This window comes from Plecotus auritus, assembly GCF_963455305.1.
Source record: "Plecotus auritus genome assembly, chromosome: 4".
In the NCBI taxonomy this organism is placed as follows: Eukaryota; Metazoa; Chordata; class Mammalia; order Chiroptera; family Vespertilionidae; genus Plecotus; species Plecotus auritus.
The window spans coordinates 120876576-120904004 of record NC_137775.1 but is presented as its reverse complement, the minus strand read 5'-3'; the positions used below and the strand labels follow the sequence as shown (position 1 = coordinate 120904004).

At 40.4% G+C, this 27429-nt stretch overlaps 1 protein-coding gene across 13 annotated transcripts in view; it reads left to right on the top strand.

The window, feature by feature from the left end:
• Positions 1-27429, top strand: part of CADPS2 (calcium dependent secretion activator 2) — a 498042-nt gene that overhangs the window by 386664 nt on the left and 83949 nt on the right. For 9 of the 13 annotated variants that reach the window (XR_013960502.1, XR_013960503.1, XM_080666493.1 and 6 more), the window contains exons 16-17: positions 3059-3182; positions 5134-5154. Coding sequence is in view for 11 of the 13 variants with exons in the window: in XM_080666493.1 (XP_080522619.1) it covers positions 3059-3182; positions 5134-5154 (145 nt within the window). In the remaining 2 variants the exon portion in view is untranslated. The remainder of the gene's footprint in view (positions 1-3058; positions 3183-5133; positions 5155-27429) is intronic. The other 4 variants (XM_080666495.1, XM_080666494.1, XM_080666487.1 and 1 more) reach the window with 1 other exon arrangement.

The following is a 27429-nucleotide window of genomic DNA, read 5'->3' as shown; positions in this document are numbered from 1 at the left end:
TTCAGTCAAGTATAATGAACTGTTTTTCAGACTTCACAGTTGTCTCATCATTCCCCCTGACTTATTTGTACTTCTACCCGTCATAGTCCTCATACCTAAAAGAGTTTATCATTTAATATTCACAAACATATCATTCTTTTTATTCTAAAATCATCTCAGAATTTATTTCAATTCAATCTGTGTATTGCTCTAAATGAATTCACGAATTGTAGAAATTCATTTCCCCTCAAAAAATAAATAGCAAATAAGGTTTCATTCCATGCTGAAAATTTGTTTATTAATGAAAGTATATTCTCCACTCCTGTTTTTGTGATAGATTAGGTTTGAAAGGGAATTATCATTTTCATCTGTTTATAAAATTTTTCATATCCTCATTGGAAGCTAACAGGTAAGTGGGTGGCCAGTTCCTATTCCTTATCAGTGTTAAAAGACAATGTCTATGCCCTAGCTGGTTTGGTTCAGTGGATAGAGCATCGGCCTACAGACCCAAGAGTCCCGGGTTTGATTCCAGTCAAGGGCAGGTACCTCGGTTGCAGGCTCCACCCCAGCCCAGGCCCTGGTAAGGGTTAGTGCAGGAGGCAACCAATCAATCGATATGTTTCTCTCACATCAATGTTTCTCTCTGTCTTTCCCTCTCCCTAAAAAAAAGAAAAAGACAATATGTAGGAATCATCTGTGGCCCATGATTTGATCATTCTGATGCTGATTTATCAACTTCAAGCACTTGTTCCTGTCCGTTTTCCAGCCCAGTGAACTCTAGATTGCATTGTTTATTAGCACCTCTCTGAAAACCCCAAAGGGATTTTAGGAATTTAAAGGCTTGGGAGATGAGGGCTAGAACTAGTGGCTAAAATGAGGTCTTTCACATATAAATTGGTTTCATCTACATATCCCTATCTTATCCTTGATTACTGTGCATTGTGTGAAAGAAATATTCTTGTAGGAATTATCTGTTTAATTAGAATTTTTATAATATTAAGAGCTGCATGCAACCCAAGCTTTTCAAAGGATATATCTCATCATATTCATTAAGGTACATGGATAAGGTAAAATCCTAAAAGATAGCTTTACTTTTGGGAACCGCATCCCATCCTGGGTACCAGCCTCTCTGAGCTGGTTTCCATAGCAAAGCTCCCTCCTCCGCTCCCCACCCCCAGCAGGGAAGAGTTAGTGGCAGCAGTGATGCCCCATACCCTGCACTGACAGGGCGCAGGATGGACAGTGACCTTTATTGCAGTTGTAGTCACTAATCATGTCTCTTACTGAAGTGAGGGAGGATGGTAAAAGCCTTATCTTCGTTTTCATGACTCTGTACTTACTGACACCTTAGCAAAATAAAATAAAATCTACATGTGAATTCTTAATACTTAGTAAGAAATATTGCCTGGTTTCAAGCCTGGACTCACCTCATTCTAATTTTAACAGCTGCTTATTTCTATTATTTAAAAGGTTGTTACCATGGTAAGGCCTAGTGGTAAAGTTTATAATTCTGCCTAGGGTACAAAATTAATCTGATATTCAAATTTCACTAATAATCACATAAAAATGATAGTGCATGTTAATGCTTGTACATTTCTTTTACTATAAGTAGAAAGATTTTTCTGACTATAAAGAGTCTAATGTTCAGTTCAAAATAAAGTGCAAATATGTGTCTGTTTTAAAGATTAGTACTATGAGAGTATGATGAATAAATGAAGTTGATGGAGAGGAAGCTTTCAAATGATAGAGTTTGTTGTTTTCAAAAGGAAACTTTGCCTAACAAAATTAAAATAGGATCACCAATGCTAGAACCACTGAATACATTTGAGATTATAAGATCCTTAGTGCCAAGACTTATGGAAAGAGAAAGAAATAATGAAGCAGGAAATGGGTGTTTTCATGTTCTATCATTATTTCTTTTTTTTTTTTTAAATATATTTTATTGATATTTTACAGAGAGGAAGGGAGAGGGATAGAGAGCTAGAAACATCGATGAGAGAGAAACATCGATCAGCTGCCTCCTGCACACCTCCCACTGGGGATGTGCCCGCAACCAAGGTACATGCCCTTGACCGGAATCGAACCCGGGACTCTTCAGTCCGCAGGCTGACGCTCTATCCACTGAGCCAAACCGGTTTCGGCTCTATCATTATTTCTTACCCAATAAAAGACTATTAGGATAGTAAGAACACTTAAGTACCGTCGTCTTTATAGTAACATTTTGCTATATACTTTATAATTTGAATGTAAGCAAATCAGGATAAAGCCATTAACTTTATGAAAAATAGAGTTTGATTAATAGTGTAATCAAAACTTAGTGTGAGCAGTTTTATCACTAGGAAAGTTTTAAGGAAAGTTATCAGTCACAAAATGAGTGTTTAAATACATTGTATTTTGAATTATGGATATTACTGTATTTCCCCCTTACCAATAGTAATATTTTTAAAGGGAAAAGTCCAAAAACACAATTTAGGAACCCAATGGAGAATAATCAGTTTTTTTCTAAATTAGAAAGTTTCCATGTCTTTCAACACTTGATACTACATTTCACTGAGACAAAGAAGTTTTCTCCCTGGTGAGTAGATCATAGTAACTAAAGTTTAATTAGTAAAAGCAGTGGTCTTGATTTTTATAGAGCACAAAAAAAATATGCTTCTTCTTAATGGAGTTTTGTTATTGTTTTTATCTATATTGCTCAAAACATTTAAAGCTTTGAAATTAAGAGATACGGAGGACAAACTTTGTTTATTGCTTGTCCCAGTAATGGTAATCCTGATCTGAAACAGCTGCTCTAATGGTGTCATGGGTCCCTGGGGGAAGAATGACAGTCACACTGAATGGTGGCTTGGCCTGTGGGAGGTTTTGATGTGCACAAATGAGGCTTCGGCAGGAGGAGCCAAGATTAGAGGATTACTTCCCAGTTGTGAAGTGCCGACTAATTACTTCCCCGTGTTACCTAGGACCCCTCCTACTAATAAATGGGTCTAGAACAATTTGTATAATTTGTTTTTAGTATTTTATGCAAAATCTCTCTCTCTCTCTCTCTCCCCCCCCCCCACCCCCCCACCCCACACTCTAGGTTTTAATGAAAGATATTGCCACTCCCATACCAGCAGAAGAGGTGAAAAAAGTGGTCAGAAAATGTCTGGAGAAAGCCGCCTTGATCAATTACACTAGACTCACAGAATATGCCAAAATAGAAGGTCAGTGCAGTGAGCAATTGCCGAAGTGGCAGCGAGAGCCAACAATGCCTATTAACTGAATTTTCTGTGAGAAGCCCTTTCCTTTTCTGAACAAACCTGTGCCCTGGCAAAGGGAAATGTCTCATTAAAATCTCAGCTGGTGAACTGAAGAGCTTTTTCCTATTCATTGCTTTAATATGCCTCCTGGGACTCTGCTTGAATGAAAGACCCAGGATTCGTGCTTAAGTTGTCCTTTGTTCTTATTTTGAGTTTGCAAGAAACCAAGAGGTGTTTTCGTGGGTTGTGTTTTTTGGCATTACTGTAAGTATGTCTAACATTTAAACTATGGACAGTGTATTCTTTCCTGATCAGTAACAGTGTAGTATTACATAATTTTATTTTCTATTCTGCAGTGTCACTCAGAGGAGGGGGAAACTTGTTGATTATCATGAGGGCTGAAATAAATGGATAGAATTACTTGCAACTTTTAATTGCTTGCAATATATTGATGCATTGGAAGATTAGATCTCTTGAGAGGACTGTGCATTTTTTTCTCATTCTTCAGGTTTTATTCATTGAGGAAACTGTCATTTAAGATGTTTAGAAATAAGTAGGTTGAAATTTGTGGCCAAGTCACACAAGCAGTTTTTACTCAACAGTCCTTTGATTGATATAATTAAAAGTAATAGAAAGGACCTTAAATTTTCTACTCTAATTATAAAACTAGCTTGTTCAACACATGTATCATTTACTTAGGGAGGAAAAAAGTTTGCAATGTCGAATATTTATTCTAACTATAAAAAGTAAATCATTAGAAAAAATTTAGTCACTTTTAATATAAAGTTTTACATGATGAATTATAAATGTATTAATTAGATGCTGTTATAATAGTTTCATCGAAATGGTGACAATGGAAAAGATGACTATAATTGGCTGTGTTATATCCTTTCTTCTCTCCAAATCTGATCAAGCTTTCTAACAAGCATGTGATAACCAACCTCCTGAGTGATTAACAAAAAAGCCATCCCATCACTATAGCAACCAGTATTATATCACGAGAGTAACAACATGAAACCTCCTTAGTTACCAGTTTAACATCATTAATTATGATATCATGTTGTGTTAAAGCACAAGCAATGAATATTAGATCATTTGGGGAAAGTGGAAGATAAACAGATTGGTTTTCACATTTTGAATACTCGTTCAGTTTTTATGTTTTGGGAATAATGGGTGTTGCGTACACGGATTGAAAGAATTAATATAAAAGTAGACATATTAAAACCTTTCAAATCTGGCAATGAGAAAAATGTGGACAACCTGAATAAATACAATATTGCTTTATCTAAATATTATGAATCCTATAAAAAAAGATGAAAATCTTTTTTAAAATTTATCTTTATTGTTGAAAGTGTTATAGATGTCCCACTTCTCCCCCCATTGCCCCCCTCCACCTCACACCTGCACCCCCAGGCCTTCACCACACTATTGTCTGTCCCCAACACACACACACACACACCCGCCTTCCCTCTGAGATTGGTCAGTCTGTTCCATGCTTCTATTGGTCTGGATCTATTTTATTATTTTTGTTCTTAACTGTCTATTTTAGTTCATTATTTTGACCATTACCTAATACTTTCTGGAACTTACCCTCTGCTATCTGAGAATATTCTAGAAAATGGATCCTAGAAATCTAGTCAGGTAGGACTACTGAGCAGTCTCCTTTTAAAAAAACAAGGCATGCTTATTGGATGAGAAAAACTTCTATGCTTTTTATTATCTCCCTCCCCCCTTTGTTTTGTGTCTTAAAAAATGCAGAGCTTTTCTTTTATGCTTAGGATCAGACTAAGAACAAAGTCAAATCTAAGTTAGTAGGAAGTGGGCTACTTTTCTTGGCTGGATTGGCCTACTGTGTTATGTGAGCAGCATGGATAGAGTTTGCTTCTCTCCTAAATTGTCTTTTCTTATGTTTTAGGCCCAGCAGAAAAGGAAACAGGTAATTGATGCTTGTGCATGCACGTGTTATTTCTAACCTGTGCTGCTGTGTTTTGATATTATGAGTAGCCCTTTCCTTTTCAGGACTCCTATTGGATCACTTTAAGATGGTGAAGAAAACTTTGATTTTATCAGAACTATTGTGAATGCTCTGTAGGGAAACTTATAGGCCATTTATCTCTGTAAAAGTTCAGCACTGGTTTCTGATATGAATTCAAAGCAAAACACCTGAGGCTGTGTTAATGTTATGCGCTATTTTTTAAGCATAGATGCTAATCTTATTTGGAAGCTGTTGCCAGTATTTGAAGGGCTCTTTCAAGCAGAAAAGAGGACCATCTTTCCTTTATCACTCCTGAAAAATAACATGAGAGTGAAAAGCACCAATGCTGTTAAATAAAAAGTAAGCAGCTCTTAACTTGGAAAATTGTTAATCACAGGGAGGAGCAGAGGTTATGAAATCCATCTCAAGAAATTGCTGGGAAAGAGCTAATTTTGAAAGTTTTGTTACTTTTTTCTAGTGTCACTTGTCATAGTTGTAACTCTTTTATGTTTGAATATTTTTATTTATTAACTCAGAAAGAGAGGGGGGGAGGGGGGAGGGAGAAATACAGAGAAGGGAGGGAGAGAAACATCCATTTGTTGTTCCATTTGTTTATGCATTGATTGGTTGATTCTTGTATGTGCCCAGACTGCGGTTTGAACCCACAACCTTGATGCATCAGAACAATACTCCAACCAACTGTGCTATTCAGCCAGTGCTGGAATTATTTTAGTTACATTTGCTGTTACCTATTTATCCTACCTATCTCCTCTTCAGCCTCATGAAGGCAGGATGCTGACTGAACTTGTATTCCACAGTCACTGTTGTATTCCCAGCATCCAGGACTATGCCACTGACATGAAGCAGGTACTTAATACTTTGGAGAGGGACAAGAAGTTAGTTTCATCTGAAAACAATGGAGAAAGAGAAAAGTGATGAATGAATCTTTCCAGTCCCAGTTTGCTTATTTTGTCCAATTTTGCATGCAGTGTTACAGACAAGTTTGCTTGGGTTGTTTTTAATTGAAGTCTTCTTTTAAGGACTTTGTTTCTTTTTTCTTTTTTCCCTACATTTTTCTTTTTTTTTTCCTAAAGTATTTGACCCCTGCAAGAGTCAGGAACAAAACACTCAGAGCCAGGAAAAGGGAAGAGAACACACCTATCATGGCACTAAAGGGCACTTTAGAAAAAAATGAATTAGGAAAAAGGAATGAGACTGCCAGTCCCTTTCATGACAGCCCATTGTGACAGCAACAGTCCAGTGCTCTTTAACAAACTTTTTCTAAACCTCTATGGCACTTTATCCCCCACAACCTTGCTGTGGTGAACACAGTTTTTATAGTTTGCACACAGCAGTCCAGGGTTGTTAGTGGCTCTCCCACTGCCAGAGAGTAAATAAGTAGGCCACCTGGGATGAGAGTCGGGTGTCCTGATCCCCCACCTATAGGGCTCCGCTCCTTCTCCTGTGAAATACGAAAGGGGGGGGGGGGTCACAGTCCACCTTCAGGAAGGATGGGGCGCAGACTGTTGCCCTGTTCCCATTAAAGAGCCCAGGAAAGGACATGTGCTGTTGTCCCCTCTTACCTCATTGCCACCAGACGGAAGCCTTTCCTTCACATGCATTGAACATCCACACCTCTGCTCAACTGGACAGCCTGACATGAGGAAAAAGGCCTTTTAAAAATTAAATGCTTGCATAGAGAAAAGAAAAAAAGTGAGAGTAGTTCTCGGTAATTTAAGTGGATGGAACAGAAAGCTAATCTCAAGTGAAGAATGTTTTGAAGTAACGGAAGAGAGGTTTTTAAGAAATGTAGTTACATTCCTTCAGTTGCATTTGGTTGTGAGTTAACAGGGTTACTTAGAAATGATGTTAGGGTGCTTAGAAAGGTGAGTAAAAATGAGGATATCAGTTGAATGTGTTAAGAGCGCAAATGTCGGATAAGACTTTCAAACAGCACTCTCTAGGGCATTATAATCATTATCCATTGTTAGTTTGTAGAAAAGAGTAAAATTCTGCCCAAGACTTGTCATCATGTTCTCTACCCACTGTCTATTGCTCCAAAGATTTTTGTTTTATTTACATTGCGTCAGTAGTTCCTTAAACAACTCTTCAAACTAGAAACTAGCTATAATAAAAACACTCAGAAATATTCAAACACATGGAGGCAAAATAGCATGTTATTAACTAATGAATGGGTTACCAATGACATCAAGGAATAAATTTAAAACTTTCTGGAAACAAATGAAAATGAATATACAACAACCCAAAATCTATGGGACACAGTGAAAGCATTCCTGAGAAGTTCATAGCACTACAAGGCCTACTTTAAGAAATAAGAAAAATCTCTAATAAATTAACCCTAAAACTAAAAGAATTAGAGAATAAGAAAATCCTAGAGGAAATAGAAGGAAGGAAATAATAAAGATCAGAGTGGAAATAAATGACACAGAGTCTAAGAAAAAAAAATGGGCAAATTCCTAGGAACATGCAATCTTCCAAAACTGAATCAGGAAGAATCAGAAAACCTGAATAGACCAATATTAACTAATGAAATTGAAGAAGTAATAAAAAAACTTCCAGCCAGCAAAAGTCCTTGACCAGATGACTTCACAGAGGAGTTTTACCAAACATTCAAAGAAGAAATAACACCTATATTCCTCAAACTATGCCCAAAAATTTAAGTAAAGGGAATACTTCAATCTCTTTTTATGAGGCCAGTGTTATCCTAATCTCAAAACAGATAAACAGACTACAAGGAAAGAAAATTACCGGCTAGTATTCCTGATGAACATAGATGCTAAAATCCTCAACAAAATATTAGCAAATCAGATTCAGCAATACATTTAAAAGATTATTCACCATGACAAAGTGGGATTTATTCCAGGTATGAAAGGCTGGTAAAATATTCAAAAATCAATAAATGTGGTATATCATATAAACAATATGAAGAATAAAAATCTCATGATCCTATCAATAGATGCAGAAAAAGCACTTGACAAAATCCAGTACCCATCTATATATATAAAAGCCTAAGCTGCCAGAACAGCCCGAACGACTGGTCGCTATGATGCCCATAGACCACCAGGGGGAAGACGCTTGAGGCAGGAGCTGCTCCCTGGTGATTAGTGCACTCCCACAGCCAACCTCCTGTGGCTAGCCAACCTCCCCTGGTCCCTCCCCGCGCCAGCCAACCTCCCGCGGCCCCTTCCCCTGTCCAGCAGGACCCAGCTGGCAGCTGGCAGCCAGAAGAAAGGCCCCATCTGGTGTCCGGCAGGAAGGCAGGGCCGGCTGGGGGGAGGGCCTGTGAGAGAGAAGGCCCTGCTGGCAGCCAGAAGGCCCCGATCAGCCCTGATCACCGGCCAGGCCTAGGGACCCCATCTGTGCACGAATTTCATGCACCAGGCCACTAGTGTTTTATAAAAACTCTCAGCAAAGTGAGGGATCATACCTCAGCTTAATAAAGGCCATATATGACAAACCTACTGCCAACATCATACTCAATGGGCAAAAACTAAAAGCATTTCCCTTAACAACAGGAACAAGACAGGGTTGTCTGCTTTTACCACTCTTATTCAACATAGTACTGGACGTACTAGCCACAGCAATCAGACAAGGAGAAAAAATAAAAGGTATCCAAATGGGAAAGGAGGAAGTAAAAGTGTCACTATTTGCAGATGACATGATATTGTACATAGAAAACCCTAATGACTTCACCAAAAGCTACTAGATATAATAAATGAATTCAGCAAAGTAGCAGGATACAAAATTAACATCCAGAAATTGATGGCATTTTTATACACCAATAATGAACTCTCAGAAAGAGAAACTAATATATATATATATATATATATATATATATATATATATGTGTGTGTGTGTGTGTGTGTGTGTGTGTGTATATATATATATATATATATATATATATATATATATCCCATTTACCATCGCAACAACAATAAAAAAATAAGATACCTTGAAGTAAACTTAACCAAGGAGGTAAAAGGTCTGTATTGGGAAAACTATAGGACATAGAAAAAAGAAATAGAAGAATATACAAACATGTGGGAGCATATAGCATGTTCGTGGATTGGAAGACTTAACATAATTACAATGTCCATACTATCCAAAGCCATCTACAGATTCAACACAATCCCTATTAAAATACCAATGGTATATTTCACAGATCTAGAACAAATACTCCAAAAATTTATATGGAACCAAAAAGAGCCCAAATAGACATAGCAATGTTGAGAAAGAAGCACAAAGTAGGAGGGATCACAATTATAATAAAAAATATAACCCAGTATTGGCACAAGAATAAGCATATAGATCAATGGGACAGAACAGAGAACCCACAAATTGACGCAAAATATTTTACAAAAGAGGTAACTGAGACTTCAAAAAAAGTAACTTGCACAAGGCTGTACTGTTGCTATTAAAATTCAACATAACTGAGATTTGCACCCAAGTCCTTCAGACACCAGAGCCTTCTGCATGCTCTTTCCACTGGCTGCTCTGCCTCCAAGCCTGTCTGATTTGAAGCAGTGGCATTTTTTAAATAAACACTTAAGCCACGTACAAAAGTCAAGGGTTAATTAACATTTGTAGGATCACTTTTTCAAAAAGTAATGATCTGTAATAATAAAAGTGTAATATGCTAATTAGACTGGACAGCTGAACAACCTTCCAGACATCATTCCAGATGTCCTTCCAGATAAAGCTGCCGCGGCGGGGGCCAAGGCAGAGGCGGTTAGGTGCAATCAGGCAGGCAGGTAGAGGCAGTTAGGGGTGATCAGGCAGGCAGGTAGAGGCAGTTAGGGGCAGTCAGGCAGGCAGGTGAGTGGTTAGGGGCAATCAGGCAGGCAGGCAGAGGCAGTTAGGGGCAATCAGGCAGGCAGGCGAGCAATTAGGGGTGATCAGGCAGGCAGGCGAGCTGTTAGGGGCGATTAGGCAGGCAGGCGGGCAGTTAGGAGCCAGCAGTCCTGGATTGTGAAAGGGATGTCCGAATGCCAGTTTAGGCCCAATCCCCACAGGCCCTGCAGGGATTGGGCCTTAAACTGGCAGTTGGACATCCCCAGAGGGGTCCCAGATTGCAAGAGGGTGCAGGCCGGGCTGAGCCCCGCCACCCACGCCCCCCCCCCCCCCCACACACACACACACACCATGCACAAATTTTGTGCACCAGGCCTCTAATATTTAATAATTAACTCTTATGTGCCTGGCACTATTCTAAGCACTTTACATGTATTCATTTATTCCTTATAACTCTTTAAACAAATACCATTACTATTATGATTACTTTTTCAGGAAACTGAAGCAGAGACTTGGCCAGCTGGGCTGTGGTCACAGAGCTTAGTGGAAGACTATAAACCTCTGTCTAACTATTATATAATCATAGCACTATCTTCTTATTCTCCTGTGTCTTTCTCCCTGCCCTTTCTTGGTAAGCTTGTATAAAGTTAAATTTGCTCTCAGTTACAACTGAGACATGGACACTTGAAAGGGAGTCCTCAATGGTGGTCTCTGCAGAAATATGACATGTAACTTAAAATTTTCCAGTAGTCACATTAAAGAGGTAAAAAGAAACAGGTGAGATGAATGTTAATAATATAGTATATTTAATATTATTTTAAAGTGTATTCAATATACAACATTATTAATGAGATACCTTACATTACCTTTTCATACAATGTCTGAGAAACTCAGTGTGTGTTTTATGCTCACACCCCACCTCAGTTCAGAGTAGCCCCATTGCAAGTCTCATTGGCCATGTGTGGCAAGTGACTGTTGAATTGGTCAGGACAGGCTGAGAGTGGGCTCCAGAATCTGAATCTTTTTATCCGCCCCCCCTCACATCTTTAGAGTCAGGTGTGGAAAGTGACTAAAATGTGCCACCTCCCCTGAACTCAGAGTATCTCCTCTCCCTCTTCCCTGCTTTAATTTCCTCTATTGTACTTACAACCTAGCATGTAAGATACTTCATTCATCTGACTGTTGTCCTAGAATGTTAGCCCCACAAGGGCAGGGCTTTTGTATTTTAATAGCTGCTACATCTCCCGTGCTAAAAGTGTCTCGCTCATAGTGGGTACCCGATAAATATTTACTGTATAAATGAATGAGCATATGGCACAAAGAATGATCACACTATTTGTAGCAGAAAGAACACCTGTAAAATGGCAAACTGGCTTGCGAAGGTTCATTCAAACCAATCGCTGAATAATGAACAATGTAGAGCAAAAATTAACCACTTAAAAAGTAACAAGATGGAAACAAATTACACTAGGATTTCATGTATTTTGGGGGAGGGACAAGGAGGCATCAACTTGGGATCACAGAAGCCAGACGTTGTAGGTTGCAGTTACATTACCAATATCTAGTCATCTAACCTGGCTCAGTTGTTTCTGTAATTTAGCATGATGCTCAGTTTTGACTCGTTATTTGCTTTCATCCTTGGGAATTCTCCAAATTCTCCATTGGCAGCATACATTTGCAGAAGAAAGGGATTTCACAACTTCTAAATAGATGAAATAAAACAAATTAACTTTATCTACGTGCCTTCTTCCCTTTTGGCAAACTATTTGCATGTGTTTTACCAGGACGTTTCTTTTTAGAACATAAAATTTCTAGAAAGCTCATGTGTTTTTTCATTTATTTTAAGAAATGTTTAAGATTTGCACTCTTGCAAAACCAACTAGCTTTCTTCTTTGGTTTAACTTTATCATGAACTCTATTATTGGCTTAATAGTAAGATCCTTTTTATTTATAACCTAAGATTGAAAGTATGACAAACCAACATCATACTCAATAGGCAGATTCATTTTGGGTTGATTTCTGGGTTGATTTTCCATTTTCCTAATTGTCTTTGTAATCATATGCCCATTGATGCAAACTCACTATGATTTTTAATGAAGAAACCATTTGTTCTTTAATTTGAGGGATTTCTTATAGACAATAACAACAATAATGCATCTAATATCAGCCCCATCATTTTCCTGAAAACGACATATCATATAGTGACTTACGACAAAAGAGGTGAGAACCACAACTTAGAGCTTGCCTTGACCTGAGATCGTTGGCATAGATTTAGCACCTGGGTTCACTGTGAATCCAGGAACTCGGAGGTGCCCTAAACAAAAGGTAGCATGGATTGAACAGACAGAGTCTCTGTGCAGTGAGGTTCTGGCTGGGCCTCTGGTTGCCAGGCTACCGGTCTAACCCCAGTGAGCTCAAGTTCAGTCTCAGTTGAGTGGGACAGAGATGGTTTCCCAGAGGGCCATGCTGCTGACAGTCTCTGAGAGGAGAAGTTGCCCTGTGGCGACTTGCTTACGTCATTAGGATGTGTTTGCCATCTGGGTGGCGTTTTAATTTAGCACTCATTGTCAGTAGCGATGAATAATAAATAAATAAAATTGCCCTGCTTAAGGATGTATGTTTACAAAAGGAAGTATATAAAAATACTGCACAGTTGATGGAAATACTTTTTTTTAGGGAGTAATTATGTACTAATATTTCTAGGATAACAGTTTTCTCTTAAAAGTTATGATTTCTTATCAATTTGATTTTTTTTAAATTAGTATTATATGTTACCATGGATTCAGGTTACCAATAACTAAATGATAGATCTGAAATTTTGTATTCCCATAAGTATTGACAGCACTGCAAAATATAATGTGTCCATCAGTAAAAGACAGAATCCTCACCCTAAATAGAGTACAACAGGTAATTTTAAAAATTTTGTGCTGCCTTTTGGGAAAGTGTGGCTTGGAGGATAGACCTTTGCCTAAAAGTAAAACCTTGGTGACCTTTTCTGCTTCTGAGTCACCTAATGATTTAGGGACAAATTGGCTCTAAAAGAACGAATGACTTACTGTCTTTTTCATTAGACTGTTTGAGAAAATCCTATAAATCGGTCAAACGTTTTTTGTTTGTAAAGCAGTATGTTTATAGTAAAACCTCATTGCTTGAGCTACACTGACTTAGTGTCTGCGATCATCTGGATAGGGACCAAATTAAAAGTTATTTTTGTACTCTACATTAAAAAAACTATGAGTGTTATTCAGATGGTCAATGAACGACTTAGGTTATTTAAGAAGGTAATTTTTTTTCTGATAGCAATAAATTACTTTGATTCCTATCATCTAATATGATACAATTGAAGCTTAACTTTAAACTGTTCTTATCAACATGTTCTCATCAACATTGAATTAGATGTCATTAACATCACTTCCTTGCCACACCGTTAGCCTTAATCTAGGTAGTGTACACACCTCCTTGCATTATGATCAGGTTCCCTTTCAAGTACTATGTAAGTAATACGAAACCACTTCATCCTTTCCCACATCTGATCTGGAGTGAATGAGAGTTTCTAGTCTATTTGCTGAACTTTTCTGCCACCACCACAATAGCCATCCAAGATAACAACCCAACAATATATAATTTGTGTTCACACCAATTAGTTACCATGACAATGTCAACAGATTAATTCCTATGTATCAAAAGATGTTTTGAGGCCCTGGCCAGGTGGCTCGGTTGGAGCAACGTCCTGTGCACTGGAAGGTTGAGGGTTTGATTCCTGATCAGGGCATATACCTAGGTTGCAGGTTTGATCCCCGGTAGGGGCACATACTGGTACAGGAGGTAACTGGTCAATGTTTCTCTCTCTCTCTCTCTCTCTCTCTCTCTCTCTCTCTCTCTCGCTCTCGCTCTGGCTCTCTCGCTCTCTCGCTATCTCTTTCTCCTTCTCTCTCCCTCTTCCTTCCTCCCCCCCTCACACCCTTCGTCCTTTCTCCCTTTTTAAAATCAGTAAGCATATCCTCAGGTGAGGATTAAAAAAGATGTTTTGGGGACCAATAAACAGGAGTTGCAGGGATTATTATTAGAAGAGGCAAATGAAGACACTGCTATGTGACTGTGTTGAAGCTCTGCGTATACCTTCAGTTAGCTGAAAACAGAGGAAGAGTGTGCTGTGCAGTGTCGCAGTAGCTCTGCACACTCAGGTACTAACCACATAAGTGAAAAGTCGAATGAGGACACGAGGAGCACCCTCAGATACTGAGGCAACATGATGGGGATGCTTACAACACTCTGTACTCTTTACACATAGCTTAGCGACCAAAGGGAAGGACAGGCATTCTGTCAGCTCCAGACAAACCATGGAGACGTTTAAGGCCACCGAGTTCTCTCTCCTCTGGAATTGTTTCTGAGTCTGCGTTCTTTTACCATCCTTTCTGTTTTATCTGAGTTTGATTCTGGGCAAGTATTCATCCATGAAAAACAGCCGCTGGGAGCACGTCATGCTGCGCTCTGCTTGTGGCTTCTCATCTTATATTGGAACTAATATTGCGCGCTCGGGCGCGCCATCAGCCTCTGCCAAGGTGTTCTGTGACCTGAACAAGAGGCACCTTTCCTTGATCCACAGTCTTTGTCAATGAGTTATCCATCCTTTCTCTCCTTTTTTTAAAAATATAATTTATTTTTGTAGGGTGAGTTGTAATGGATAAGGACAATTTCAATCAGCGATAGTCACAGCTAATCCCATATAAAAATGAAACCTTGATTCAATCTTGAGCAATGTTCTCTTTTCAAATCAGGCTATCATAGGCACTGGCCCTTAAGTTTAAATGACACATAACAGGGTATTTGAGGGCAGTGGCTACCTTTCCACCTTGTAAGCATAGTAAGCCTGCCTCGGCTTTCTAGCTGTGCTCCTAAAACTTACTGGCTCCATGCCTACCTCTGTGTCCTATTCTCCAGCATCAGGAAATATGAGGTGTCTTCCCCATCAAGGCCAGCTCTTCTGCCTGTGATATTCACCCCACATTTTCCTGGATGGATTTTACTCCATCCTATATCTCTTTGTTTCCCTGTGGCTTTTACCTCTGTCTTCTTTCTACATATTTCCTTCCATCTATAACCATGTTATCTCCTTTTAAAATGCCCTAACCTGAACTTTACATCTCTTCCCAGCTGCCATCCAAAGAGCAGTGTACAGTGTCTCTGGGTGTCCGAGGACCATTGGTTCCACGACCCCTTGCAGATACAAAAATCCATGGATATTCCAGTTCCTTTTGTAAAATGACATTGCATTTCATGTAACCTAAGCACATCCTCCCACATATTTTAACTTATCTCTAAAGTAGTTGTAATACCTAATACAATGTAAATGCCATGTAAAAGTTGATATACAGTATTGTTTATATAATAAAGGCAAGAAAAAAAAGTTTACACATGTTCAGTACAGATGCAGCCATTGTAAGCCTAACTACATAGTACACATCAGCAACAATGGAACAATTTTCTAGCCGCGATTTGTTGAATCCACAGATGCAGAACTGAGGGCCAAATGTATACACTCAACTTCATTTCATTCATCTTCACTTCTCTACCCAAGGAAGTTTGGCTTGCAATCTCACTAATCTTTCTGGTAGGGGTTACACCAGATCTGCAGTATGGCTTGTCAAAGGGAGAGTGGAAGGGGGTAAGTCTCTGAATTCTGTTGCTTTCCTTTGCATTGCCTTTGAACAATCTGTTCATTACCTTTTGCCATTGAATTGGTAGAATGGCCCGGTGGCCAGTTGTTGTAGTTTTATCAAGACAGGTTGCAGCTGTTCTGCAGTGAGCTGTTGGGCACAGGAATGGGCTGAGACACCCTCGGGCAGTCACCCCTTCACTTGCATTCCAACCCCCCAGCCTAGTGAAATGCAACCTGAGGAGCCTATTGTCCAAGTGCTGCTGCTTTGAATATAACCCACCCATGGTTCCCTGTCAGTAGGATTTGCCTGATGGACTGATGGGAAAAGGACATTATCAGTATCGGTTCTGAATTGCCTGGGGTTCTCTGCTCTGGAGCTGAAACTTCTGTCTCATCAAAGTCCAGCAAGCAACCCAGGCCTGCCCATCATCCCTTCCTCTGTACCTCCAAATAATCATGAGCTCTCAAGCCAAAATAATTAGACTGCTAAGGAGTGCAGTCCCTATAAAAGACAATAAACTAAATGGTATCTACCAGTTAGAACTTAGGAAGCAAGTATTTAAATTGAACATAATAAGTATTCACAAGGGGCTACAGGAATATGCTACAATATAATATAGGGATGCGAAGTCATGAAAAACCAAGTGGAAATATTGGGCATGAAAATAGTTGTAGGAAAGATGGGATACAGAATGAATGCAGCTGCAGAACTTTTTAGTGACCTGGGGGATCAGAATGAGGGCAGCAGGAAAGGAGAAAAGGAATACTTACCATTTGCAACAGCATGGATGGAACTGGAGAGCATTATGCTAAGCGAAATAAGCCAGTCAGAGAAAGATAAATATCAAATGATCTCACTCATTTGTGGAATATAATGAACAACATAAACTGATGCACAAAAACAGATCCAGAGACAGAAAAGCATTGATCAGATGCTCCAACCTCAGAGGGAAGGTAGGGGAGAATGGGGGTAAAGGGAAGAGATCAACCAAAGGACTTGTATGCATGCATATAAGTCTAACCAATGGACATAGACACCAGGGGGGTGAGGGCATGAGTGGGGGAGTCGGGGGGGGCAATGGGGGGATAAGGACACATATGTAATACCTTAATCAATAAAGAAAAAAAAAGAATTAGAAAAAAATAGAAAAGCTAAGTAATCTGTAGGATAGGAATAAAAATAGAAAAAGACTTCCATCAGACTGTTTAAGAAAAAAAAGGAGATGTAGATAAATACAGTATGAAAGAGGAAAATAACTAGAGAGACAAGACACAGAAAATAAAAGTATTATGAATAAATACAAAAATTGAAAGTCTGGATGAAATGAACACATTTTTTTAAAAACCATATGTTGGTATAATCAGCATGAGAAACAAAACTGGGATAGGCCAATAAGTTTTAAAGAAATTGAAGTAGTTATCAAAGACCTTCAATTTCCAAATACCTAAGCCAGGTTGATTTTGGAGCTGAGTTCTACCAAACTTTTAAGGAAAAAATAATTCGTATCCAAAATAAGTTCAATAAAATGGGAAATGAGTGACAGCTGATCAATGCATTTCATGAAGCAAATATAATCTTGATTCCCAAACCTGATAAAAACAACAGAAAAAAAGAGAGTACAAGTTCATTTTATCTTAAGTATACATTTGCACAAAATTTCTAAATATATGATCACAATACCCAACAGAGAAAATAGTACATCATACCCAATGGAGTTTATTCCAGGAATGTAAGTGGTTCAACATCAGAAAACCAGCAAAAATCATATCATCTCAGTAGATGTAGGAAAAAGTATGTGAAACCGGTCAATACTCATGTATAATTTAAAATTATGCCATTAGAGTCGTAGAAAGTTTCTTAACTTTATAAAACCCATGTAGAAAAAAACTTACAGAAAAAAAACTTGCTTTTTTGCACATCTCTTTAACAGCTGTCTTAATAAAAGGCAGCTCCATTCTCCTATGTGCTTCTGCATTTAGTATACTGCAATATAATATTTTTGTTGGTGTATATGAAAAAAATCTGGCCACCTACTGATAGGTAGTTGGAAAGGGAGGAATATTTTAATAGACTTTTTAGATAATTGTGGGCTTTCTTTTATGATATTGCATCAAAACTTGACAATAAATAGTTTCTTACAGGTTAATTGCAATGTGGAATCTGAAAGCATATCATGAACTTTTCATGTTATTTCATTAAATTCAAATGGTTTATCATGCACTTTGAATAAACCTTTCACCATGTACGATTTTTTGACATCATGTATTGATCAAGGAAAATATTGACAAAGGTTATTATATCAAAAAAGTCCCTTGTTAATTAATATCACCTGTCCAACCAGTAATGTTTTAAAGGATTGGGAAGTTGTCAATCTCATGACAAATTTCTAAAATTCTTCTTTTCCTTGAAAGCTCTTAATTTTGTCAGTGGAAACAAAAACAGTCTATTATCCTTAAAGTGACAGGTTTACTTAGTTTCTCGGAATGCATCTGCCTAATAGCCAAGTCTGAAAAACCATAATTTTGTTCATCAGTACTCCTTTCTACTAAAATTGATTCTCTGTGAAAGAAAAAAAAACAACAACAACAACAAAAAACAGCTAGTTCAGCCCTCAGCTCAATCACACAAATACCTTCCCTGGAGACAATCATGATAGCTCAGTGCAGAAGTGACTTATGCAAACTTCTCATTTTGTCACAGATGATATTTAAAAATATACTCAGGGAGAGATTCAACAAAATTAATAATTTTTACTGTTTCATCAGGGTATTCATATGAAAACTGTTTTTGTCTTTGCTGTGTGAGTTTTTTTAGTGCATGGTGGTAAAGAATGCAATCATGAGTGTGGTTTAGTCTCAATTCACACTAAGGCAACAGCAGTTCCACCCACCATTACTTTTGCATCATCACTGTAAATATCAACAGAGTAAAAAGGCAAACCATCTTACTATTATTATGAAAATAGTTTTTATCTCTCAGATTCCCTAACAGTCTTAGAAATCCCCAGTGGTCCATGGCCCACATGGAGAGCTGCTGTTTCACAGTGTCAATCAACTAGCTAGAAAATATAAACAAAAATAAAGTACCTTTCATAGGAACACCCAAACTATAAGGTATCCAGGAATTAACTGTACCAAAAGCATGTAAAACTTCCTAAACTGATATAAAGGAAAATTTGAAAGTCAGACTTCCTAGAGAGTAATCAAAGTAGATGTAGGGATAACCTATGACTTTAAGAGGGTGAACTGATACTGTACTATCCTAATAAAATAGTAATATGCAAATTAACCATCACTCTGCTACACCCACAAGCCACACCCACCAGCCAATCAGGAGCAAGTATGCAAATTAACCCAACCAAGATGGCTGTGGCCATGGAGCTGCAGCAAGCAAGAGGCTTGGGTTTCTGCAGCGATGGAGGAAGCCAAGCTTTCCACACACCCATTTAAAAAAATGGCGGCAGCCACAGAGCTGGAGAGAGCAGGAGGCTTGAGTTGCCCCCAGTGATGGAGGAAGCCAAGCTTTCTGCACATCCTGGCTGGCCCAGGCCTCCACTCAGGCTACAAAGTTTCAATTGTAGAAGATAAATAAATCCCAGATACCAGGGCCTCCTCTTGGGTCGCTGGGGGGCGTGGCTGGCCTGCAAACCACCACAGGCCCCTCACCAGGCCACCCCACGCCCCAAGGGAACCCCCACCCTGATCCGGGACACACTTCAGGGCAAACCAGCTGGCCCCCACCCATGCACCAGGCCTCTATCCTATCTAATAAAAGAGTAATATGCAAATTGACCATCACTCCAACACACAAGATAGCTGCCCCCATGTGGTCAAAGATGGCTGCCCCCATGTGGACACAAGATGGCCACCACAAGATGGTCAGCAGGGGAAGGCAGTTGGGAGGGACCAGGCCTGCAAGGGAGGGCAGTTGGGGGCGATCAAGCCTGCAGGGGTGGGCAGTTAGGGGTGACCAGGCCGGCAGAGGAGAGAAGTTGGGGGGGACCGGGCCTGCAGGGAAGGGCAGTTGGGGGGGACCCAGGCCTGCAGGGGAGGGCAGTTAGGGGCAAACAGGCTGGCAGGGGAGCAGTTAGGCATCAATCAGGCTGGCAGGGGAGTGGTTAGGGGGTGATCAGGCTGGCAGGCAGAAGCGGTTGGGGCAATCAGGAAGGCAGGCAGGCAAGCAGTTGGGAGCCAGCAGTCCTGGATTGTGAGATGGTGCAGGCTGGGCTGAGGGACACACACACCCCCGTGCTCGAATTTCATGCACCAGGCCTCTAGTAATATGTAAGCTCTCCTCCCAGATTCCATTAGTATCCCAAAGGTATTTTAAAGAACTTCATAAGTTTACTTTAAAATTTAAGTGGATTAATAAAGGGTACTGAATAACTAAGTCAGCTTTAAAAACAGAAAGAACAGAACAGAGTGTGGAGACTTGCCTTGCCAGATACTAAGACAAATTAGAAGACAATCACCAAGGCGCACAATAAGGCAGATACTCAGAATGGAAAGGTAGGGAGACTCTTGTAAACTAAGTGCTCACTTACTGTTCTCAGTAGGTTCTGCAACGTGAAGTGACATATAATGAAACCCATTTTACCACAGTCTAATTGATATAAACAAGAGCTAATTTCATCAACATAACAAACAACATTGAGCAAAATGACATTACTCAAGGGCCTGCTGTGTATATGGGAGCCTGATATGCTTCCCCCTTAGTAAAGTGGGACCAAAACACAGTGGGCAGAGGATGGGCTGTTTGCGAGGTGATGTTAGAAAGATGGACTTACACAATGGATAAAAATAAGTTGAACTCCTCTCTAATAGAAACATGGTCTCCAGAGAAAGTAAGACACCTCAATTTTTTAAGAAGGAAATATCTGCCATATAAATTTAGCATTTCTCTTTATCATAACTACCCCCAATTAATATTTTACTTTTTCACTTCCTTGATGATATCCTAAGTTCATGTCATGTCTATTTCAGTTGAGACAAAATTGTTTTAACTTTCTTATAAAACATAACTGGTTCCATTTAGTTTATTAGACAACCATTTGTGCTTGAAAACAAATACTTCACATACTCTGAAGCAATGCTACAACAGCTCCCTGAATCATATTTTGATGCCCAGGTTCAAAAGAAGATTCATGTACGCACGGGAAAGTACATCAGGAGTACTTAATCGCTGGGGCCTGGAAAAATGATTTTATATTCTTACAAAGCTTCTCTTTGGTGAATATTTGCCTTCTGTAAAAATTCTCAGTGAGAACATAAGCACCTCCTGAGAAAACAAAGCATTTTATGTAACGTGTCCTTCGCTGTGCTCCTCACTGAGAATCATTCCCTCGGCCATGATCTGTAACACCCTGCACAGCTCTTGCTAGAATCTTACCTCCTTCCTCTGAAGATGCATGGAAATCTCATTACGAGTGTTCAACACCTGTTCCCTGAAAGGTCTTGCATTTACCCAGCTCACTTGACAGTGTGTCAGGTATTTGTGATTTTTTTTTTTTTTGGCTTTTATATGGAATGTGATTCACAGATAAACACAGACTCGAAATAGTAACCTTTCTGCCTTGTATGAGCAATTCTGTAGAATTTGTCATTCTCTAACTCCAGGGTTTGAAACCAACTGATTGATGACCCTCTCGTTTATTTGCTAACATGTGTCAACAGGTAAACCAAGTGACATAGCAGTGTGGCCCCTGCAGCACCGTGAATATCCAGGTACTTTAGATGTATTAAGAAGTGTTGTCCAATTGGACAAAACCAGAGTAATGGAAACTGACAAATTTCTACCTCTTTGTTTCTCAGCAGAGTTTGTAGGTACTCAAAGCCTGGACAGCTTTCAAAGTTAGGAAGGGTTCATTACTGTGCGCCATAACTAAGTGGCCATATAGCTTCAAGCATGAAATTAAAAGGTCCAATGGAAACATTTGTAATGCCAGATATTTTTTTATTATTATTTAAACAGGGAAACCTATAGCATATCTCTGAGGCACACACACACATTCACAGTGGCTGGTGGACCCCGGATGTTTAAATTGTAGAAATATTTAAGATGTCACTAAGCCCAACCCTACCTCTACACCTGGTCCATCTAGGAACCTTTCTTCAAATCTTAGTATCAAATGGATTATCACTACTAACATATGACTAGGCTGCCCTAGGTATGCAATAGCTATTGATTATGTGTCAAAGGAAACACATGCATACAGACATTAAGAGCTTTTGACTAAATTTCTTCGCACCCAAGGCTCTAAATCTTTGCAAACGATATCTTTCAGATTGTGGTTGCTATGTCCAGGAAACTTCTCTTTCCTTCTCATTCAGCTTGCCCCCTAGCTGACCAGCCTCTGGGGTCCCTTTCATCTTCTCTGTTGCCCACTCCACAGTGGTCATCTTCACCTACCACTTACTGGATCCTGCCTGGCCTGACCTCCACTGTTCAAGGACAGAATAGAGGGGGTTGGGGAACTAGGTGGAAAAGGTGAAGGGAGTAAGAAGTACAAATTGGTAGTTACCAAGTAGTTACAGGGATGTAAAGTACAGCATAGAGAATGTAGTCAATAACATTATAATGTACTAAAGGCCTGGTGAATGAAAATTCATGCACTGGAGGGGGGGGGGGGTCCCCTCAGCCCAGCCTGGCCCCTCTCACAGTCCAGGAGCCCTCAGGGGTGGGAGGCAATCCGGCTATCAGGGGAAGGTGATGCCCCTATCACACCTCTGCTGCTGCCACTGCCAGCAGCCCAAGCCTCAGCCGGCCCTGGTTACCTGAGCCTTGGGCGGCCCTGGACGGCTGGGCAGCTGCCATCCGAGGCTTGCCTGCGCCTCGGGCCAGCCCTGAGCAGCTGGGGGGCTGAGGGGACTGGGGGACTCCAGAGGCAGGCACGCAGAGCGGCCGGATCCATCTGGGGGTGGGCCCAGCTGTGCCACATGCCTGCCACTCCCATCGGGGCTGAGGGGACTGGGTACTGCCATCTTGTGGCTGTGGGCACTGCCATCTTTGAGGGCATGGCAGTCAATTAGCATATTCCCTCCTTATTGGCTGTGGGTGCCTCCATTTGTGAGGGAGTGATGGTCAATTAGCATATTCCCTCTTTATTAGATAGGATGGTGTCAGATGGGTACTTGCAATATCAGGGGGGACACTTTGTAAAGTATATGATTGTCTAACCATTATGCCAAAACTAAACAAAATAATGAACATAAACTGTAATTGAAAAATAAAATTTAAAAGTTAAAAAAAGGAATGATAAAAGGAGTTCAAGGCGCAGGAGGAGGATGTGAGGCATTTCATGCATGAAGGACTAGGCGTGAAATTTAAGGTGCTATTGTAGATCTTCATGACATGATAATTTAGTGTTGGCATGGCAGTTATTAGAATTGAGATTATTCTGATGTGTGTGTTTTTTTAATTTCTGAATCTGGATTGTATTGAAGAGAAAGGGTATGATGCAATAAAATCAAGGAGGAATTTATTGATTTCAATGGCTGAATATACATATGGGAGAGAGATCCTGGCTAAAAACCAATCTTTAGGAAAGCTCCAGTAATACAAGCAACATTACCTGGAAATTTTTTATGCTGTCATTAGACTCTTACATCATAGTTCTGGCCAGAGCTAACCAAAGCTAAGTAAATATACAAAATAGCAAACTTTTCTCTCTTTCAAACTTTCATGATTCTTACAACAGTAACACTATGAAAAAAATTTTTTCCCTGTGAGATCTTAGCTCTTCCTGGTTCACAAACTTAAGGAGAGCCAGTGTCTCAGCAGTGAAAAGGACAACTTTAATAAAACTCAATCCAAGGTGTCTGTGTTTCTCCACTCTTAGAAATCACATAACTATAAAAGCCTGCGACAGATGTTAAAACTATACATTAAATTTTGTGCATGTACCTAGTAATCTTTTATCTGTAATTCCATCACTACCAGACCTTATTTTAAGATCTTAAGAGGAGAATATGCCCCCTAAAGACTCACAAAAGGCATCACTGACGTTTACCTCTATAGGTGTCTGAGTTTTACAGCCTGTCACTCATGGGTCACCACTTGCTGTTGGCTAAGGAGATTGCTCAGTTTGGATCCAATCTGGCTGCCATTGACCTATACTCCAGTGGCCAGTTCTCTTTTGTTCCACAGCTGACCATGTTGCTTAAAAATGAATTTACTGGTGTGAAAGATAATCCAGGTAAAGTAGTTAACGTGAAATAGTGACCACAGGACAATTATTCCAAAGCACTATGTTATTAGCATGGTTAATTGCAAGGAGGTATTAACTGGAACTGTTGCTTTAAATGACAGGGTCATTACACAAGTTGGCCCCAAAGGGAGGCTGGGTATTAGCAGGCTGCAGCCCCGTTGTTTTCATACATCCGTGGCATTAGTTTTCTCACGGACTTAAGCAGCCATAGGGAGGACATAACAAAAAGTATTGTCCAAATATGTAAGCTATCCTGTCTAGAATAACGTTACAGAGAGTAAAATATGTACAGATTCTACAGGAAGTCACCTTTTTTCCCAAATGAAGTTTATATAAAGATGTGGCTTGATTTCAGGTAACAGAGTAAATGATCTAAAGTCTAAACAGGTCTTCGCCTTAAGCTTTGTTTTCCATGAACACTGATAGTTCTCACGGTGCTTTCCCCAGACCAGCATCCTCAGCATGCGCTGGGAACTTGTTAGAAATGTGAATTCTTGGGCCCCCACACAGGACCTACGGAATCTGCAACCCTGAGAGTGAGGCCAACCAATCTGTATTTCGCAAGCCCTCCAGGTCATTCTGGTTCCCGCTGAAGTGGAACCACAGACCTATACCCAAGGCACTCCATTCATTAAATATAGCAACATACAGGGGTGGGCAAAAGTAGGTTTACAGTTGTGAGTTCATGAAACAGTTTATTAATAATAATGCATTATTATGTATTATATTATTTATTTGTATTACAACTGAAAACCTGTTTTGGCCAAACCCCTGCATATTCTGGCACTCATAGAACCATAATAGCACTTAGGATGCAGTCAGACAGCCAGGAGAGAGCTCATGAGATCCTGCTCTTGCATTAGCTGACAGAGCCAGGTCCTTGGGAGTCAGATACTGGGTAAGTGTAAGTCCCATTGAGGATTTGGGGAAGTGCGGTTTAGTTTTAGAAACCACCTCTCCCCTAGATTCTGGGGCAGTTTAAGTAACCAGCAAGTTATATACTATTCCTCCTAGGGGACTAAGTCAAGAGAGTTCCCCCAAAATCATCTAATCTAGTCACATGTTCTAAGGAAAGTGACAGACAGATTTGGAGGAGCGGGGCTGCTTTGTAGAACAGGAAAGAAAGTCTTTGATCTCCTGTGCGCCTTCCCTCTTGGGCTGAGAGGGCCCATGACTGTTGAGATCTGTCCTGGATTGAGACTCCCAGGAGGCTGCTTGTGCTAGACTCTGGTGCTGTGCCTAGAGCAGAGGTTAGGTCTGAAAATTTCAATAAAAATGTAGACCTTCGACTGAGTCATCAACCTGGATCGCGCAAAGTGGGAACGTTGACACCAGATGAGCACTAAGGTTCGAATTAGGATAGGCCAGAAAGCCAGTAGACTCTTCCTGAGCCAGCCAGGCCATCCTACAGGGGTTTGCGAGTGGAAGAAGTCATGTAGCATGGAGGCTCAGACGGAACCTTTCCTGACCTCTAATTGGAACAGATCGTGTATGCGCCCATAGCAGTGTGTGTGTGTGGTGTGCTGTTTCCCTGTATTTCTGTAGGGTGAGGGACGTGGAAGTAGTGATCACTAACTACTTTGTGGGGAGGGGGCACAGGAAATGGAGAGAGCCATTTCAGCGTTTCTGAGCTGGGTTTGAGGTCAATGTTGCCAGTCAGCTGTCCACAGAGAGGATGCTGATAGTCCTTGCCACTGGGTGAATTTTGGGTTTCCAGATGGTAGAAATCAGAAATTGTATCCTTGGCCTAATTTCCTTGTTCTTGTAAACCTTGCAAGGTAAAGCCTCAGGGCTTGTGTCTCCAGAGAGTGTGGCAGGGGAATGCCACCCTGGTCCTAACCTCCCTACTGCTTCCACCCTAGTCCTTCCCTTAAGCCAGCCGTGGGCAAACTATGGCCCGCGGGCCTGATCCGGCTGTTCTATCCAGTTCTCTTGCTCTCCCCTCCGCTCCTTTACTTTGAATTTATATTAGTTCACACAAACACTCCATCCATGCTTTTGTTCCGGCCCTCCAGTCCAGTTTAAGAACCCATTGTGGCCCTCGAGTCAAAAAGTTTGCCCACCCCTGCCTTAAGCCCTCTCCCATTGGGGGCAGTGCAGGGGGGGGGGGGCACTCCTCCCCCTCCTTCTTTAGCCCTATAGCCCCTTCTTAATTGAACCTTACAAGCCATCTCCGGCGTGCCAGGGCTTTCTCCTCATCTCATTTATGTTCTTTAGAAGGAGGGAGAAGCACTGGAAGAGTGAGTTCTTTTTCTTCAGGTGGGAGGAGGGAGAATGTGGGAGACTTCAATGTCAGACTGCTGCTAGCTTTCTCTGATCTAGAGTTTCTGAACTCAGACACCCACTAAAAGAATCATTTCATTCCGAAGAACTCCACCTGTTATAAATGAGCAATTTAAAGCCTTCCTAGCTATGTATCTTTGATTCTCATAACCTCGTTCTTGCATACTGAGTGCACTTAATTCACTTTCTACCAGAGATGTATTACAGAACTTCCTCATATTGACCAAAAGTGGATTATATATAGTGATCATCTACCTTATAATTGGGTTAGGGACAGATATACATAAATTCTGTGAAGGCAGAAATATTTCCTTGTTCATTGTCTTATCCCCTCAGTTGTTACTAGAGTACATAACATGTTTCTTGAATCAAATTCAGGGCTACACAATCTGGGGCTGTGGAAGAGCCAACCAAGAAACCTGAGTGCATATACAGGACTTATTTTTTGAGGCACCCTAGCAGGTCATCAGGACCGAGACGCAAGGAAAAGAAGACAGGGCAGCATTGTGATGCGATTATTCCCATGTGCCGCAAACCAGTACCATCCTGAATTCTGTTTCCTATTTAGCTGCAAGTACAGGCACAACCAGACTGTTAAAAGTTAAGGTCAAACACATTACAAATTCCTACATATCCTCTTTGGAGAAAAAGGAATTGAAGTGATCTTGGGTCTCCCCATGTCCCCTTATAACTTTCCCCTAGGGCGGTGGTCGGCAAACTCATTAGTCAACAGAGCCAAATATCAACAGTACAACGATTGAAATTTCTTTTGAGAGCCAAATTTTTTAAACTTTAACTTCTTCTAACACCACTTCTTCAAAATAGACTCGCTCAGGCCGTGGTATTTTGTGGAAGAGCCACACTCAAGAGGCCAAAGAGCTGCATGTGGCTCGCGAGCCGCAGTTTGCCGACCACGGCCCTAGGGCATCATTGTATATCCATCAGTAGGGACTTGACAGGACTTGGGCTAAGGGAGGCAGCTAAGGAGAAAGTGCTGGAAGTGTGCACCATCCCTGAGGCAGAATTAAAGCAAAGCAGTCAGGTGTCTTCTTTGCATCTTCCCACCTCCCTACCTTTTCTTCAGAGAGATCTCATCCTCAATGTAGACATAGACGTAGAGGGAAAGGAATGGCTTTGAGGAGCTAAGGAGTGTTCAGAGAAAAGTAGACATGTTCCAAAATGAAGACAAGTTATAGCCAAGAGCAATGCGTTGTGGTTTGTCAAGAAACCTTGCTGCTTGGGGCAGGTTTGTTTGAAATGTCATTTGAAATGTAT